This window comes from Dipodomys ordii, unplaced genomic scaffold (assembly GCF_000151885.1).
Source record: "Dipodomys ordii isolate 6190 unplaced genomic scaffold, Dord_2.0 Scaffold3, whole genome shotgun sequence".
NCBI classification, from domain to species: Eukaryota; Metazoa; Chordata; class Mammalia; order Rodentia; family Heteromyidae; genus Dipodomys; species Dipodomys ordii.
In genome coordinates this window covers 11,003,612-11,019,566 of record NW_012267219.1, presented here as the reverse complement: position 1 = coordinate 11,019,566, position 15,955 = coordinate 11,003,612, and the positions used below count along the sequence as shown (strand labels likewise).

The 15,955-nt window shown below is 45.4% G+C and overlaps 1 protein-coding gene across 1 annotated transcript; it reads left to right on the top strand.

Annotated features, from left to right (window-relative positions):
* Positions 1-13,603: 13,603 nt before the first annotated feature.
* Positions 13,604-14,443, top strand: Lrrc10 (leucine rich repeat containing 10). Its single transcript, XM_013018633.1, has one exon. It carries the CDS (start codon positions 13,604-13,606, stop codon positions 14,441-14,443), a length of 840 nt encoding a protein of 279 aa, XP_012874087.1.
* The last annotated feature ends 1,512 nt before the right edge of the window (positions 14,444-15,955 follow it).

Below are 15,955 nucleotides of genomic sequence, written 5' to 3'. Positions count from 1 at the left end.
GTGTCTTCATAGATAAAACATGGATAGAGTAATACATGTTATTGTGGGCATTAAATGAGTTAATGTGCACAAAACTCATAGCACTCTGCTTATGACATTATGTTTTAAATAGTGTGTGGATTAAGTCAAGGACTAATGTTCTATTCAGGTTCTTAGTAGCTGAGAGACTCTTATCTCCAATAAACCACTCAGAGAACGGGAAATGGTGCTGTGGCTCAAGTGGTAAAGTGCTAGCCTTGGGCTAAAGAGCCCAGAGACATCGCCCAGGCCCTGAGTTCAGGCCCCATGACCGGACCCAAAAAAACAAAAAAAAAGTCAGATGGAAAGGCCTGGTGCAATCATTGCTAGCAAGTTGTAATATTTGCTATTGATATAAGCCTAGTTTTTGAAGCAAAAATAGTATTTGAGAAGTTTTCATTGTTTATTTCATGAAAAAATATAAATGCTTTTTGCTGTCAAGAAACTACAAACAGGGGTAAGGAAGGTGGCTCAGTGGTAGAGTGCTTGCCTTGCATGCATGAGGCCCTGGATTCAATTCCTCAGCACCACATAAGCAGAAAAAGCCCGAAGCAGCGCTGTAGCTCAAGTGGTAGAGTGCTAGCCTTGAGCTGAAGAGCTGAGGGACAGTGCCCAGGCCCAGAGTTCAGGCCCCACAACCGACAAAAACAAACAAACAAACAACAATAACAAAAACTACATACATAATTTCTTAAACTTGTTGCCTAGGACAAAACAGCATGTAGCAATTCTGCCTGGCAGAGAAAAAGGCAATAAGCACAAAGGAAGGTTCAAGAGGCAGCCCCAATGTGCCACCAGGTGGCAGTACTTTAGCGTGATGAGCAGCAAAAGGCCCTGAGCGACCTCCAGGTAAATCCATCTGAAACCAAGAACCAAATGTGCTTTCCCCCTGAAGGTTACTGGAGGTTCTCAGGTGCATTTGACATTACCGTTTAAGAACTGGGGGAATTGAGGACGGGTCCAATTGCACACAAAGAAAACAAATACATTGCACCATGCACACAGGCCCTTTTGGACCAGAGCCTGGCCAAAAATTGCAGGACGACCCGAGAAGCCCCGAGACACCTTGCTAGATCCCATCCTCCCCTGTACCAGAGACAGGGAAAGACTTGAACCTGAGAAACTTTAGGGCAGGAGCTGAGAGGCCTGGGGGCGGGAACAGACCTCCTTGGGGTGTGAGTTCTGTGACAGAGGGAAACGTCAGGGCAGGAAGATGGGGGTAGAGCGGAAGGGAAAGGGGAGGGGTCACATGGTAGCCACAATGCCACATGTGGCCCAACTTCTCTTTAAATTGTGAGCAGTGGCCAAAACATCTCCCAGGAATCAGGAATTGGGATTAAGAACAGCCCAAGCATCATACACACACACACACACACACACACACACACATTCATCATGGATTAAAACCTATTGTGAACACTTCCAATGGGTTACTTACCAAAGAGAATGCCAGAAACGGGCAGCTGAGGGTCTTATCAGAAGGGAAAACTGAGCTTGTTCCCTGTGATCAGGGCGTGACATGAACAGCCCCTCCCAGACCCGGTCAACTTGGGACACCTGGGGACATCATTCAGGTTGTTGTTGATGTCACTTGAACCTGTGAGCTCACATGACCTTCCCTTATCTTTCCTCCTTCCCTTCTCTGGTTTGACTTCTCTGCAGCTTCTCTCCAGACATCTCAGATTGTCCTCTTACCAGAAGGCGGGGCAGGAAGAGGATGGTCCGTAGAGATGCTGCTAGTAAGTCTAACACAGCAGTCTGCACAGGCAGCAATCTACACAGACAGCACAGGAGTCTGCACAGGGTTCTGGGGCATCAGCCTTTTGCACATATGGAGCTACTCAGTCCCAGCTGGTGCTCTCTTTGCAAATCAGTGGGTAATTATGGGATGGAGAGCCTTTCATCCTCAGGATGTCAAGGAATAGGCCTCTGAGCTGCTGACGCTCACAGGCCTTCGGCTGCTTACAGAGCCTCTGTCCAGACATTAAGCTGTCAGTTCTTAGAACACTGAGTAAGAAGGAAGTCGTTGGTGTATCCCAGTGAAGGAAGGACTTCACTGGGTGATGGAATCCTCTTGCAAAATCACTGACCAGTGAAGACAGTCCATCCTTCCCAAGGTGACCCCCGAAGGCTATCTCCTGGTAACTGGATTCTCAGTCCACCCTGATTCTCAGTCCACCCAAGTTCAGCCTCCCCTACATTCAGAACCAGCCTCAAACATCTGAAGAGCATGATACTGCTCTTCTTTTATGGAGAGCAAATGTTGCCACACATTTTACATCTCATCCCCATTATCTCTTCCCCAATCCTGATAATTGTGTGTGTTTGTTATATGGGTGTTGCTTTTGGTTTAGGCTTTTACTCCTGCACAGCAGGGCCAGGTGATTAGATTTCTTGTTACAATCTCCCAGCTTCTCTTTGTGTGGTTTGTGATGCTGGAGTTCACGCCTGCCCTGTCAACTGCTGCACCTCCACATGCTAGTCTGTCTAACAGAGGGTATCTTGAGAAGCATTTCTTTACATCATGAATGATGTCTCAAGAGTATCAGCTCCTTATTTTTTGTTTTGTTTGCAGTCTTAGTAATGGCTGCTGTTATTAATAGTGAAGAGGAACATTGGGATTTCCATATTTGACAAGACTGCAGATTTGGCCACTGGTACCCTGTGGTAAGGTTTGCTAGCAATCCCTCCTCAGTGACTAGCCTATGGATGGCCAAGTGACTGAATGTGGGCAATGGGATATGGGCAAGACAGGATGGGTGCTATCTGTAGACCATCTTCTTGAAGAATCTGCCTTCCTGCTTAGGAAATGGGGGTGAATAGAGCAGTCTTGGAAGATCTGTTCTGAGAATGACAGAGCCCCTACCTGACCCAAGACATGGAAACTGCTCTATCTTGTCCCTTTCCTCTGCTTTGGGATCTGTTGTGCATGTTAGCTGGTACCTTAGCTAAGACCACAGAAGATCATGGAATATCATCATAGAACCTCTTTACAGCATCAGCCTTCTGTTCATTACCTTCTTGGCAATACTCCGTAGCCCATTACCACCAATGCCACCACAAGGCCTCTGAGCAATGATGAGAATTCCAAGTCTAACTAGACATTCCACATCCTGAAAACTCCAAGGCAAACATCTCCAGATAGTCACTGAAAAAATTGGACTACAGGAATTTAATCAAAATGTTGGATGTGTTCTTAAAAGAAGTAAAACTAAAAAGCCACAGAGATGATGCTAATTTGTTTTCTCCTCAGAATCAACACTTGAAACCATTTTGCCCTTGATCCTCTTATTTACCTTTTGCCAGCTCACATTGATCTCACATGACAAGGCACCACGGGTCACTGTGTTTCTCCATTACCTTCTCAAAGCCACATAGCTACCAGGCAACCGAATCAGGACTCAAGCCCATGCATTTCAGCATACCATCACCTACCCAAAGGAAGGCTTTGCAGGTGGGAAAAAGGAACTGTGCATTTCAGCTTTGAGGTAGGTCTCCTTGTCGAAGCTCTGGACTCTTGTTCCCACTGGGTATTAAAGGGCCTTCAGGTAGGCCAGGACCAGCATGAGGAAAGTGCCGGATCCACCATGGCTTGGAAGCCATGGTGACAGAATAAATCTGTTCTCAAGTTTTCACTCCCTAGGAAAGCCCACACACATATGTCAAAGTAAGTTAACCACAGATTCAAAATAGGAGGAGGATTTAATGCACCATGAGAGGTGATGACAGCATTCACCCTGAAGGCCACAAGCATACAACTATCTGAGAAGATATGGACATCAAAGAAGGGGCCAGCAAAAAAATACCCCATAATGCCAGCATGGAGGCTGAGAGTTGCTGCCGTGAATACACACAGCCCCTTCATGCTCATCACCCTGTACCTGGCTGCGACACCAGTGCAAAAGCTGTGGAGATCGTCTCCAGACAATTATGCAATATATATTCAAGGGCAGAGTGCATTGAAAGGTAGACACATTGACCTTCCCAAGCTGCACACACCATCGTTTCATTCATAAAATTCTAAACCTCTCAGACGACTCTCCTCAAAGTGAAGCTGGGATGTCTCAACATGACAACATGACACACAAGACTCCACAGCCCCAGTCTCTGCTCTGCCATCAGCCTTAACTTCTTACCTCCACCCTCTGCCTTCTCTCAACCTCATGTTCCCTTCCTACCAACCACAGCCACTTGGTTGAACTGCTTCTATCCAGAGCCTTTTTCTTCTGACTGAAACACCAGACCCAAAGTAGCCTCCATCTAATTAACTCTGACATTCCAACATATCTATCCCTGTTTTTGTTGTTGTTTTGGTTTGGTTTTTGTCTGTACTGGTAGTAGGGCTTGAGCTCATAAAATCATGTTCTTGCTTATCTTTTTTTCCATTTAAAAGGCTGGCACTCTACCACTTTTGAGCCAGATTTCCACTTCTGGCTTTTGATAGCTAATTAGAGATACTGTGAAGAGTATCGCAAACTATTCATTTTTTTATTTTTGTTTTCTTTTTTGTTGTTGTTGTTTGAGATCAGTTGGCTCTGCCAACTGAGCCATTCCTCCAACCCTTTCACAAACTTTTCTGCCTGGGCTGACTTTGAACTGGAATCCTCAGATCTCAGCCTCTTGATCAGCTAGGATTACAAGTATGAGCTACCATCAACAGGCATATGTCACTTACTTAAAGCTCTCTTCTGGCCAACATATCTCCTATAGAAATCCATGGGCTTTTAGATTCTCAATTGCAGAATGTACTGCCTATTGAATCAATGTTCTGAAATGATGCCAGTAAGAAATGCATCTTAGGGGCTGGGAAGGTGGCTCAGTGGTAGAGTGCTTGCCTCACATGCATGAGGCCCTGGGTTCAATTCCTCAGCACCACATAAACAGAAAAAGCCAGAAGTGGCACTGTGGCTCAAGTGGTAGAGTGCTAGCCTTGAGCTGAAGAGCAAAGGGACAGCGCCCAGAGTTCAAGCCCCATGACTGACAAAAAGGAGAAGAAGAAGAAAGAGGAGGAGGAGGAGGTAGAGGAAGAGGAGGAGGAAGAAATGCATCTTAGCCAAGCACTGGTGGCTCATTCCTATAATCTTAGTTACTCAGGAGCTGAGATCTGAGGGTTGCAGCCTGGGCATGAAAGTCCATGAGACTCTTATCTCCAATTATCCACCAAAAAAAAAAAAAAAGCAGAAATGGAGCTGTGGGTCAATGTCGTATGTGTTCCTGAGCAAAAAGCTTAGGAACAGTGCTCAGACCAAGCCCATGACTGACCAAAGAAAGGAGAAAAAGGAGACGGAGGAAGAGGAGTTGTGAAGTTTGTTTCCAATTTGCTGTCCTGTGGGTGTCTTTGTTGCAATGGGCCATCCTGTGTCCTTGTTTCAGTGTTTTGTTTTTCCCCTTCCCCTCCTGTATATACAAGATGCCTGATGAATGTTTTTGAGGTATACTTTTTCCTTCTTGTCCAAAAGAACCAGTCACCAAATTTCATTTTTATTGTCTCCCATTGTACCAAAAGCAGAGCTTAAGCTAAACAAATTCTCCTATACTTGTCTCCTGATGACAGAGTCAAAGCCACAAAACAATGGGCCATTTTATCAAGTGCTAAGGTTGATCTTACTATACTACTTAAAGGTCTTTCTAAGACACCACAAACTGAAATTCCAAAGATGTTATTCCTCTTTGATTAATTACAAGGCCTTGAAAAAAATCGCAGCTTCTGTAAAGGCTGTTTCTGTATCTATTGAGATGACCCTGTGGTTTTTCTCCTTCATTTAGAGAAGCAGTGGGAGGATGACCAGCAGCATGAGATGCAGAATGACAGGCCTGGGGCTTATCTCATGGTCAGTGTGGCTTGCATGTGATCTTGGACAGGCCATTTCAATCTTTCCAGACCCCAGTGTTTCTCCTGGCAGAGAGTGCTGAGTGCTCATAGAGATGGAGCATATAGAACAAGATAGCAGAGCTGGAGACGTGGCTCAAGTGGTAGAGCACCAGCCCTGAGGGAAAAAAAAACTGAGGGATAACTCAAAGCCTCAGTACAGGCACGCACGCACACACACACACACACACACACACACACACACACACACACAAAACAAAAATGAAACACAGATAGCCACCATGTAATCATTTTATGTGTCAACTTGGCTGGGCCATAATCCCCAGACATTTGGTCAAATGTTACTCGAGATTATAGGGAAAGAAAAGAATTTAAAAGAGGCTAGAGCTAGAAATAAATTATTTTTCACTAAGCTAGCAGTTGAAGCGGTGGCTCCAGATGGTAGAATTTACTCTGTACCAAGAATGAGGATATTTGGTAAATAAGCAAAAAGACAGATGTTGGATGAAAAACACAAATCTAGGCAAATCAACATCATCTTGCTCGCCAAATTGGTTACAAAATATTAGAACTGATTGAGAACTTTGAAGTATGTCCCCCCGCCCCCAGTCTTGCTTTCTTGCTTGCTTGCTTGCTTGCTTTTGGCCAGTGATGTGGCTTGAATTCTGGGCTTGGGTGCTGTCCCTGAGCTCCTTTTGCTCAAGGCTAGCACTCTACCACTTGAGCCACAGTGCCACTTCCAGCTTTTTTTTGTTATTTTTAATTGGAGATAAGAGTCTCATGGACTTTCCTGCCCAGGCTGACTTAGAACTGAGATCCTTAGCTCTCAGCCTCCCTAGTAGCTAGGATTATAGGCATGAGCCACCAGCTCCTAGCCTTCATCTATTTTTTTCCTGTTACAGATAAAGACTCAAAAACTCAAAGCCTAAGGACCCTCTCTGAGTACCTGGCAGGTTAAAGAGAAGAAAGTTCTTCTGGATTCATACCCCTGTCCCCTACAGTCCCCAAACTACTTCTGGGTATGTACCCACAAGACCCACAGTCAATGGATTACAAAGATACTGAACACCCATGGTTACATTTGATACTATTCATAATAGTCAGACTATAGAATCAGCCTAAGTGCTTTTAAATGGATGGAGGAAAAAAATGTTGTATATATAGAATTTTATTCAGATAGCATTTACAATTCAGCCATTAAGAAAACGAAATTAAACTGCTGACAGGAAATTTTATTCATATAGAATTCACAACAGAGTTTTATTCAACCATTAAGAAAATGAAATTAAGCCAGGTGCCAGTGGCTCATGCCTGTAATCCTAATTACTCAAGAGGCTGAGATGTGAGGATCATCATTCAAAGCCAGCCAGGGCAGGAAAGTCTGTGAGACTCTTATCTCCAATTAATCACCAGAAAACCAGAAGTGGCGCTGTGGCTCAAGTGGTAGAGAGCTTGTCTTGAGCTGAAGAGCTGAGGGACAGCGCCCAGGCCCAGAGTTCAAGCCCCACAGCTGACAAAAGAAAATGAAATTAAACTTTGATAAGAAAGTAGATAGAACTAAAGATTCTCATGTTAAGCCAGGCCCACCAAGACAAGTATCACATGTTTGGGAGCTAGGGGGAAACAAAGCAACCCAGGTAATCACAGAAAAAGGAGACCTCCAGAGCATCAGGTAAGGTACAACAGCAGTGAACCACGGAGGCAAATCACATAGACTCCAAATATCTTACGTAAAAGAGAGATAAAACTTCAAGGAGGGGCTGACAATAAAGGCTTGTCATTAATAGCAAACTAACATTTTTAATAATGCTTAACGCCTGCCCAAATGCCCCCTCTCATCTGTCTCCCCTGGTCCTGCACTGCATGCCAATACCCACCCACCTCGCCGCAGGACGATTTGATAGGGTATGTGCTTTTCTGCTACTTGGGGGGATGGGGGACAAGTGGCCATTTCCTACTCCAAAGGTGATTTCTTTCTCAGCACATAGCTTGCAAAAGCTCAGCAAGCAAGGAAGTGGCCTTCCTGCTTGCTTCTCACATCTATCAACCTATGAATAACGTTGTCTGTGGCACTGTGGGTTCCCAGGTCCAGGAGTGCCCCCTAGTGACTATAATAACATTTTTATTTTATTTTTTAGATTCCAATTTTGATGATAATAATGAATGCTGACCATTTACATGAGCCAGAATTGTAATAAAATATTATCCAGAGCGTTATGTTTAATGCTCCCACTAATGCTATGCAGTTCTGCTGTCCTAACATTTTCCCATGTCGTAAGGGAGGAAATTTTACAGAGGAGATTGCTGTTCTAGACACCAGAGTCCCCAAGAAAGGCATAAGCCACGCCAGAAGCAAAGAGATGACTTTAAAATGCATTAACATGTTTTAATGTATTTTTTCACTATAAAAAAAACACAATACCTGAGCACTGGTGGCTCACCACTGTAAACCCTAGTTACTCAGGAGGCTGAGATCTGAGGATCAAGGTTCGAAGCCAGCTGGGCAGTAAAGTCCATGAGATTCTTAATCTTCAATTAACCAGCAAAAAGCCAGAAATAGAGCTGTGGCTCAAGTGGTAGTGTCAGCCTTGAGCAAAAGCCTAAGGGACAGTGCCTAGGTCCTGGGTTCAAGCCCCATTACTAGCACATGCTTGCATGTACCCGCAAGCATGAGTGCACACATGCGTGCGCACACACAGTAAATACATCATGTTTTACAAAGAATAGGAAAAAGTAAATGTCTCATTATTGAAGGCACAGTTAGCATCTTAGCCTGCTTTTTAATCTTCTCTCTTTTTTTTTGTTTTTTCAAAATAGTAGTAAAGAGGGGGCTGGGAAGGTGGCTCAGTGGTAGAGCGCTTGCCTTGCATGCACGAGGCCCTGGGTTCCATTCCTTAGCACCATATAAGCAGAAAAAAATGCAAGTGGCGCTGTGGCTCAAGTGGTAGAGCACTAGCCTTGAGCTGAAGAGCTGAGGGACAGCGCCCAGGCCCAGTACATGAAGAACGCCCATGCTTCATGAAGAATACTCTTAAAAGGAACTTTTCTCATTGAACATTTTCTGTTCTTAAATGGGATCTCCACAGTTGTGTTTCAAGGCTGCAGGTATTTGCTGGGACTGGCAGAGCAGTCTGACCCAGAGTCAGTGCCAGCACGCCCTCTTCTACCATCAGCCAGCCTGCCCTAATCAGTGTCCTGGGAACCAGGATTGCTATGCAGACTGGGCCTAACCTGAAACCTCAGGACCTGTCACAGGGCCTGCCCAAGTGCCTGCACCCACACTTGAGACTGGCTCACACCCACAGAGTTTATCGTGGGGCGTGGACTCAGTGTCACAGCAGAGTACACCCTCAGGCAGTCAGACTCAGGACTTGAGATTCTTGGAAAGTTCTGCTCTGGATGTCAGAGAGATGTGGCTGTGGGACAGTTTCCTACTCACTTTTCTGCACCATTTCCTGGCAAGTGTCTCTCTCTTCCAGAAGCCTCTGAACCTCACTTCATTACTTAAGACACTCCAAGATGGAGACAGCCCCTGGACTTTGGCCCCAGCCTTGTAGATTACCAACGGGCTCTGTGACCACCCCCACCCCACCTCACCCCTTATCTGTTTCCTCATCTGAAAAGTGAGCATGATAATCATTCATACTTCAAGGGTCTGCTAAGAGGTTCAAATGGACCTGCTGCTGAGTACCAGGTCTGCAGTTAAGGCTCCATGATGATAGCTGTTCAAGAAACATTCTCCATCTAGACAGCTGGTAAGGGAAGGTGTGCAGCAGGTAAACAGAGACCAGGAGGCCACTCAGGAAGGACTACTAGGAGTAATACGAACTTACATATAAACTCTTGCGATGAAGCTGTGTGACCCCAACCATGGTGCGGAGCAGGGATCTCCCACACCCCTTTCTCTTTCATCTGAAAACGCAGAATAATGCTGACACCTACCATGTAGTCCAGTAGGGGTATTCCAGTGTGATCAGACACCAAATGCTAAAACCGGAAGCGAATCCTCATGGAAATTATGGGTTTATGGTAAAAATGGTATCTAAAGGGAGGTTCATTGATTGCGACTAATGTACTGCTCCGATGTGGGGTGTTATTAGTGGGTGAGTTCTGGGGGATGGACCAGATTTCTAGAGAAAATCTCTGTACTTCCTGTTCAATTTTGTCATGAACCTAAAACCGCTCTTAAAATATTAAGTGTGTGGGCTGGGGAGGTACATGCTCATGTGTAGAGTGTCTCCTCAGCATATGGAAGGCACTACCAAAACAAACAAACAAACAAACAAAAAGCTGGGCATCAGAGGCTCATGCCTATAACCCTGTCTACTCAGAAGGTTGAGAGTTGAGGATCTTGGTTCAAAGCCAGCCCAGAGGGGCTGGGAAGGTGGCTCAGTGGTAGAGTGTTTGCCTTGCATACATGAGGCCCTGGGTTCCATTCCTCAGCACCACATAAGCAGAAAAAGCCGGAAGTGGCGCTGTGGCTCAAGTGATAGAGCACTAGCCTTGAGCTGACGAGCTGAGGGACAGCGCCCAGGCCCAGAGTTCAGGCCCCACACTGAAGATGACAACAACAACAGCAGCAGCAACAAAAAGCCAGACCAGGGAGAAAAGTCCATGAGACTCTTATCTTCAATTAACCAGCAAAAATCCAGAAGTGGAGCTGTGGCTCAGGTAGTAGAGGGACGGCTTTGAGCACTAAGGGACAGTGCCCAGGCCCTGAGTTCAAGCCTCAGTTCAAGCACAAGAAAAAAAGAAAAGTAGAGAAAAGCAAAGGAAAAATATTTAATACAAAACACAAAAGCTTCAAGCCCATGAGGTTTGACGCAGTAAATACTACGCTATAAACCAGTCTCCAATGTATAATGGAAAATTCAACTTTTGGTAGTAGCTAAAAAGAAAAGAAATACACATGTAAGGGGAAGCAAGTGGCTCCCCTGAGTATTAGAACATGCCTGTCTTCCACTGGGCAGCCCTCTCCTAATGCATCTGGAGGGCAGGCCCAGGGGCCAATGGAGCCACTCCTGCCTTAGTACAGTGTTCCTTAACAAGCATCTGACGTGTGCATGGCGCGAGGCCAGCTTTTCCTCAGGCTCTTTGATCTGGAAAGCAACTGTGAGTAATCTGGGCCCTAGGAGCAGAAAACTTTTATCAGCAGGCCTGTCCCCAAGTGTCAGAAAGGCCTTCCATCTGCCCGGGCAGTCATGCCTCTGATTGCCCTATTTTTAGACAGAGGCTTTCTTCCCAGGGTTGTGCTTCTGACAAAAGAGCAGACGAAATCTGTCCTGAGATTTCCAGTGAAGATCACGTCACTTTCACTCATTCTGTGCAAGTTTGTGGACCACTCTGCAAAGCACTGAGAGAATGTGAACACTAGCTCCTTCACCAGCTTGGGAATCCAGTGTAGCAGGGCTTTACATAATAGAAAGGGGATATAAGACATTGCAAAAACAAAAGCAACATTTCAATATCATTTGAGGTCAGTGAAAAGCCATCTGGGGAGGCGTGGGGATATGTCTCAATGGAAGAGTATGTAGCTAGTATGTGCAAGGCCCCACCACGGCAAAAATGTATTTTAATTATAAGCTAGTTTTGCATATATCTGCATGGAAGATATTAGCTTTCTACTTGGTATGTTTCTGTGGTTGTGAGAAAAATAAATTATAAATCAGCTTAAAGAAGAAAAGGTTGTTTTTTGGGGAGGTGTTTTTTAATTTGGGGTTTTTTTTTGGTCCATTGTAGGGCTTGCATACTGCCTGGAACTGTCCCTGAGCCCTCTTTGCTCAAGACTAGCACTCTACCACTTTGAGCCACAGCGTCACTTCCAGTTTTTGAGTGATTAATTGGAGATAGTCGCACATCCTTTCCTGCCTGGGCTGGCTTTGAACTGTGATCCTCAGATCTCAGCCTCCTGAGTAGCTGGGATTGCAAGCATGAGTCTCCAGTGCCTGGCTGAGAAAAGTTTTGTTTTGGCTCACAGTTTCTGAGGTTTCAGTCGATAGTCACCTGGCTCCATAGTGTAAAGCCTGTGATAAGGCACAATATAGTAGTTCAGCTGGAAAGCAAAAATAATGAGAGGCCAGGCACTGAAGACCAAGGTTTAAAGCCAGCAGAGGCAAACAAATCTGTGATATTCTTATTTCCAATTAACCACAAAAAGCCAAAAGTGAGCCAAGTGGTGGTGGCTCACGTCTGTAATCCTTCCTAGCTACTTAGGAAGCTGAGATCTGAGCATCAAGGTTCAAAGCCAGCCTGAGCAGAAAAGTCCGTGAGACTCTTATCTATAATGAACCACTCAGAAAATCAGAAGTAGCATTGTGGGGGGCTGGGAAGGTGGCTCAGTGGTAGAGCACTTGCCTTGCATGCCTGAGACCCTGGGTTCGATTCCTCAGCACCACATAAGCAAAAAGAAAAAAGCCGGAAGTGGCATTGTGACTCAAGTGGTAGGGCACTAGCCTTGAGCTGAAGAGCTGAAGGACAGCGCCTAGGCCCAGAGTTCAGGCCCCACAACCGGACCAAAAAAAAAAAAAGAAGTAGTACTGTGGCTTAAGTGGTAGAGTGCTAGCCTTGAGCTGAAGAGCTGAGGGACAGCTCCCAGGCCCAGAGTTCAAGCCCCATGACCCAGGGGTGGGGGAGGGGAGGGGGGAGCCAAAAGTGGAGGTGTGGCTTGAGTGATACAGCACCAACATTAAGCGAAAATGTTAAGTGAAAGGAAGATCCCCTAGTTCAAGCCCCAAAATCCTACTCAGCCTGAGATATGAGGAATGCTTCAGTTTGAAAGACCCAGATTAGCCTGTGTAACATGCAAGATCTCATCTCAAAGCAAACAAACAACAACAAAAGTCTTCAAACATTGCCAACTGTTACCTAGAGGGATAAAATAGCCACTATTTAAGAAGCAAAGTCAGAGGCTGATAAACTGGATACCTCATTACAATGCTACATTAATGGTGACAGAACCATGAAGTCACTCTAATAATTAAAGTCTGATCTGTGTTCTCATGCAGTTAATTGGATTCTCTTCCAGGGCTGAGCTGCTGAAGCCAATCATTCTGAGCAAAGTAGCTTCAACGATGAACAGTGCAACATAACCCAAGCCCTGAGAGAATTCCATTATTCTAGTGGTGTAGAACTAGAGGAAGAAAGAGCCCAAGTGAGAGGTTGGGTGTGAGGGAAAGGAAGCGAGGAAAATGGGTCTTCCTAGACTCTGCCTCAGACTCTAGAGGGTGGTACACTCCCAGACCGACTTCTTAATAGGCTGGGACTAGGCTTGCTAACAACACAAAAATAACTAAATAACTGGGAAGGAATGACATTGTTCAAAAGGAATGTATTCATTACCTAACTTATTTAACTGTACGCTCTCTGTAAAATAGCAATTAAAAAACTTAAATAACTAAATGTATTTATGCTCAGTCAAATTCTGTGCAATGTCTCAGTATTTGGGGGGAAAAAGTATACTTATTTTCAGTTCAAAATGAAAAAAAAAGAGAGAGAGATAAGGGGAATTAGGACTTAGGTGATTAAGGAAAGAATGTGAGTCAGACATGGCCTCTCAGACCCTGCCTGTTGGCTAGATCTGTCACCCCACACTCAAGTTGCTATCAGGAGCACTTTTCCCTGTCAAAGTGACTGGCTTTTGTCACACGATCCCCAGGTTATAAAAGGGAGGTAGGATGGGTCCTAGAGCAGTGAGCAGAACCAGGTCCACTCTCAGGGTGAATCAGTGGATAGGGGCCACCAAGCAGCTAGCTCTATATGGGAAACACCATCAAAGCCCTCGTGGCCTTCATCCCCGCTGACCGCTGCCAGAACTACGTGGTTGGAGACCTCCGGGAAATGCCACTGGACAAGATGGTGGATCTCAGTGGAAGCCAGTTACGTCGCTTCCCTGTGCACGTGTGCGCTTTCACAGAGCTGGTCAAGCTCTACCTGAGCGACAACCACCTCAACAGCCTCCCTCCAGAGCTGGGACAGCTACAGAACCTGCAGATCCTAGCTTTGGATTTCAACAACTTTGAGGCTCTGCCCCAGGTGGTGTGTACCTTGAAACAGCTCTGCATCCTTTACCTGGGCAACAATAAGCTCTGCGACCTCCCAGATGAGCTAAGCCTGCTCCAGAATCTCCAAACCCTGTGGATCGAGGCCAACTGTCTGACCCACCTGCCAAATGTGGTGTGTGAGCTGAGCCTCCTTAAGACCCTGCATGCAGGTTCCAATGCCCTGCGTCTGTTGCCAGGGCAACTCAGGCGTCTCCGTGAGTTGAGGACCATCTGGCTGTCAGGCAACCTGCTGAGTGACTTCCCTCCTGTGCTGCTTCACATGCCCTTCCTGGAAGTCATCGATGTGGACCGGAACAGCATCCGTTACTTTCCCAGCCTGGCCCACTTGTCAAATCTGAAGCTGGTCATTTATGATCACAATCCTTGCCGGAATGCACCAAAGGTGGCCAAAGGTGTGCGGCGAGTGGGAAGATGGGCAGAAGAGACACCAGAGCCCGATCCCAGAAAAGCCAGGCGCTATGCACTAGCCATGGAAGGAAATGAGGAGCCACAGGCATCTGCCTCCACTCCACGGCTTCTCCCTACAAGTTCTTGAATAGCGTTAGTTGTAGGTCAATGCTGAAGCCGCAACTCCAGCATGTTCAGAAGACCTCTCCTGTAATGGAAGGGATTGTTCTGGGTCATTTGAGGGACTAATAGCGAGGTGAAATGTCATAAAGAAACACAGGACTTTAGTGTTTCTTCTAAAGGGAAATGCTACCAGTGGTCTAGCAACCCAGAGTGGCTATAACTATAAACAGCCTCTAGAAGCAATTATTTTCAACACTGAAGAGCAAGACATTTTGGCCTCCTCTACACCCCAGAAATAGCTGGTCATGAGCTTGTGAGCTCCTCAAATAAGGTATTTGTTAAAAAATCCATTAAATGTTCTGTTGGCCTGTTCCTTTGTGACAGACATTTTCTTAGCTATGAACTACTACCAACAGTACTGACTGATATACTGTCATGTCATTGAAAAGGACAATTTTACATAGTTAACCAGATCCATAGAAAACTATGAAAAAAAAAACTACTGCAAAATTATTGCAAAGGCTCAACATGAAACTTTCCCCAGCAGTTTACAGCCACTGCTGAAAAGACCCCCAAGGGGTAGAGAATGACTTTTGGTAGAGTGCCACATTAAACTTAACAGTGGTTCATTTTTGCCAAAAAAGGTTTCCCCAAGTCTACTCCCAGTTTTCTGTCAATGATAGTCTTAGAAGATTTGTGGAAAGTGGAGCCTCTCTTCCTTCTGAAATGCAGCCTTGTGATTGCTGGCTACCTCCCAGAGCAGACACCTTCTGCTTATTCACACTAATGAACCAGAACTGAATGGAATCTCTGTAGTTGGGAGGAAAACCACATATTCAGAATCATACTAGGTTAAAGGAGTAGGTGAGAAATCTGTTCACTTGAAGCAAGCACTTTGGAATTTGAAGGTTGTAAAGGTCTATGGGAAATTTGCCTTTTTAGATTCTATAGGTAAGCTTTTATTCAATATGATTTTTGTGTGTAAGAGTCTTTGAACAACCAGTATGAGTTTAGATATATTCACCATTATTTTTTAATTGTGACCTTCCCACAAAAATATGCAAGCTTTAAAGAAACTGCTGTCAATGGGTGACTTAATAATCTTTTCATAAAATGACAAGTGTTCTTAACTAAAACCATACTGACCTTAAAGAAGTGTTTTTCCCATAAAAACCATCTTATCAAAGTTTGGTTCCAAAACTTTGGCTGGGGGGAAGGCGGGCAGTGGGACTCTAGTAGGTACAACACATGTCTTGGAAGTACAAGGCCCTTAGTTCAAATCCCAGTACTGTCACACACGCACACAAAAAATAACAAAGCAAGCCGGGCGCTGGTGGCTCACGCCTGTAATCCTAGCTACTCAGGAGGCTGAGATCTGAGATCACGGTTCAAAGCCAGCCCGGGCAGGAGAGACCGTGAGACTCCTATCTCCAATAAACCACCAGAAAACCAGAAGTGGCGCTGTAGCTCAAGTGGTAGAGCGCTCGCCTTGAGCTGAAGAGCTGAGGGACAGCGCCCAGGCCCAGAGTTCAAGCCC

Bases quoted from the DNA above. Each gene is read 5' to 3' on its own strand.
- Lrrc10 (XM_013018633.1), top strand. From the start codon at position 13,604: ATGGGAAACACCATCAAAGCCCTCGTGGCCTTCATCCCCGCTGACCGC.